Source organism: Mus pahari, chromosome 3 (assembly GCF_900095145.1).
Source record: "Mus pahari chromosome 3, PAHARI_EIJ_v1.1, whole genome shotgun sequence".
Classification (NCBI taxonomy): domain Eukaryota; kingdom Metazoa; phylum Chordata; class Mammalia; order Rodentia; family Muridae; genus Mus; species Mus pahari.
In genome coordinates this window covers 103,679,058-103,680,620 of record NC_034592.1, presented here as the reverse complement: position 1 = coordinate 103,680,620, position 1,563 = coordinate 103,679,058, and the positions used below count along the sequence as shown (strand labels likewise).

At 50.9% G+C, this 1,563-nt stretch overlaps 1 protein-coding gene across 1 annotated transcript in view; it reads left to right on the top strand.

The window, feature by feature from the left end:
• Positions 1–1,563, top strand: part of Pla2g4d (phospholipase A2 group IVD) — a 22,865-nt gene that overhangs the window by 17,458 nt on the left and 3,844 nt on the right. The window contains exons 14-15 of the mRNA XM_021194310.1: positions 863–980; positions 1,283–1,420. Coding sequence (XP_021049969.1) covers positions 863–980; positions 1,283–1,420 — 256 coding nt within the window. The remainder of the gene's footprint in view (positions 1–862; positions 981–1,282; positions 1,421–1,563) is intronic.

Below are 1,563 nucleotides of genomic sequence, written 5' to 3'. Positions count from 1 at the left end.
ACTCACTCTGTAGACCAGGCTGGCCTCGAACTCAGAAATCCGCCTGCCTCTGCCTCCCGAGTGCTGGGATTAAAGGCGTGCGCCACCACACCCGGGTGGCCTTGAACTCTTAATCCTCCTGTTGCTATCCCTCAGGTGCTTGGATTACAGACATGAGCCACCATGCCTGTTTTATGCAGTGTGAAGGCTCAAACCCAGGGTCCTGTGAGTGCTAGGTGAACTGTTTTATCAACTGAGTAACATCCTCAGTGGCACAGGGATGTCAGGAAAGCATTTGGAAGCAGCTGAGACTTGAACTGCATTAAAGTGAACCTGAAAAGGGCAGTATATCCCTTGGCAGAATGTAGGCAAAAAGATTGCTGTGTGCTTCCTGGAAAGGTGTGTGTGTGCGTGTGTGTGTGTGTGTGTGTGTGTGTGTGTGACAGTTTGTGTGTCTGTGTCTTTGTGTGTTTGTTTGTGTGGTATATGTGATATGTGTGTGTCTGTCTTTGCATGAATGTGTGTCTGTGCATGTGTCTGTGTGTCTCTCGTCTGTGTGTGTGACTATGTGTGTATCTGTGCATGTGTTTCTGTGTGTGTCTCTGTGTCAGTGTTTATCTGTACATGTGTGTGTGTGTGTGTGCATGAGTCTCTATGTCTGTGTATGTGTCTGTGTGGTGTCTGTGAAGACAGAATGGGAGGAGATATGGTAGACCACATATGGAGCTGCTCAGAGCTGGCTGCACACAGCCACTCATAGCCCCCAGACCTCAGCAGAGCTACAGCCTCCTCACTGCACTCTTATCTTCCTACCCTACCCTGCCCTGAACCTGTTGGCGTTACTGCTTCTGAGACACTCATGTCCTTGTGCTTCCGACCCTAGGTGACAGATCAGAAGCTGTCAGAACAGAGAGCTGCACTGGAGCGGGGTCAGAACCCTTTGCCTCTCTACTTGAGCCTCAATGTCAAAGAGAACCATCTGGAAACCCTCCACTTCAAGGGTAAAGTCCTGCCCACCCCATCCTCTAACAAACTCCACCTCCTCCACACCCCCTGAGAATTCTGTATCACAGAGCCCGGGAGCTGTCCCTCAGAGCACTGTGCCCTTGGGGGTGGGGTTGTCTGTGCGTGTGGACAGGGGTAAGTGAATGGTCACCCAGGAGTCTGCTTCCCTCATATCTGCAGGGTTGGTAACAGACAGGAGGGACCCAAAGGCCTGCAAGGGGCAGTGTCACTGGCCCTCAACAGACCTGTGAGTCCCCGCTCTCTCTCCCATCCCTGCCTCTCTTTTCCATCCCATTAGAATGGGTGGAGTTCTCTCCCTATGAAGTTGGGTTCCTGAAATATGGAGGCTTTGTCCCTTCTGAGCTCTTCGGCTCTGAGTTCTTCATGGGAAGGCTGATGAAGAGGCTTCCGGAGTCCCAGATTTGCTTTCTGGAAGGTAAGCTTTAGTTAGGGTTTCTATTCCTGCACAAACATCATGACCAAGAAGCAAGTTGGGGAGGAAAGGGTTTATTCGGCTTACATATCCACATTGCTGTTCATCACTGAAAGAAGTCAGGACTGGAACTCAAGCAGGTCAGG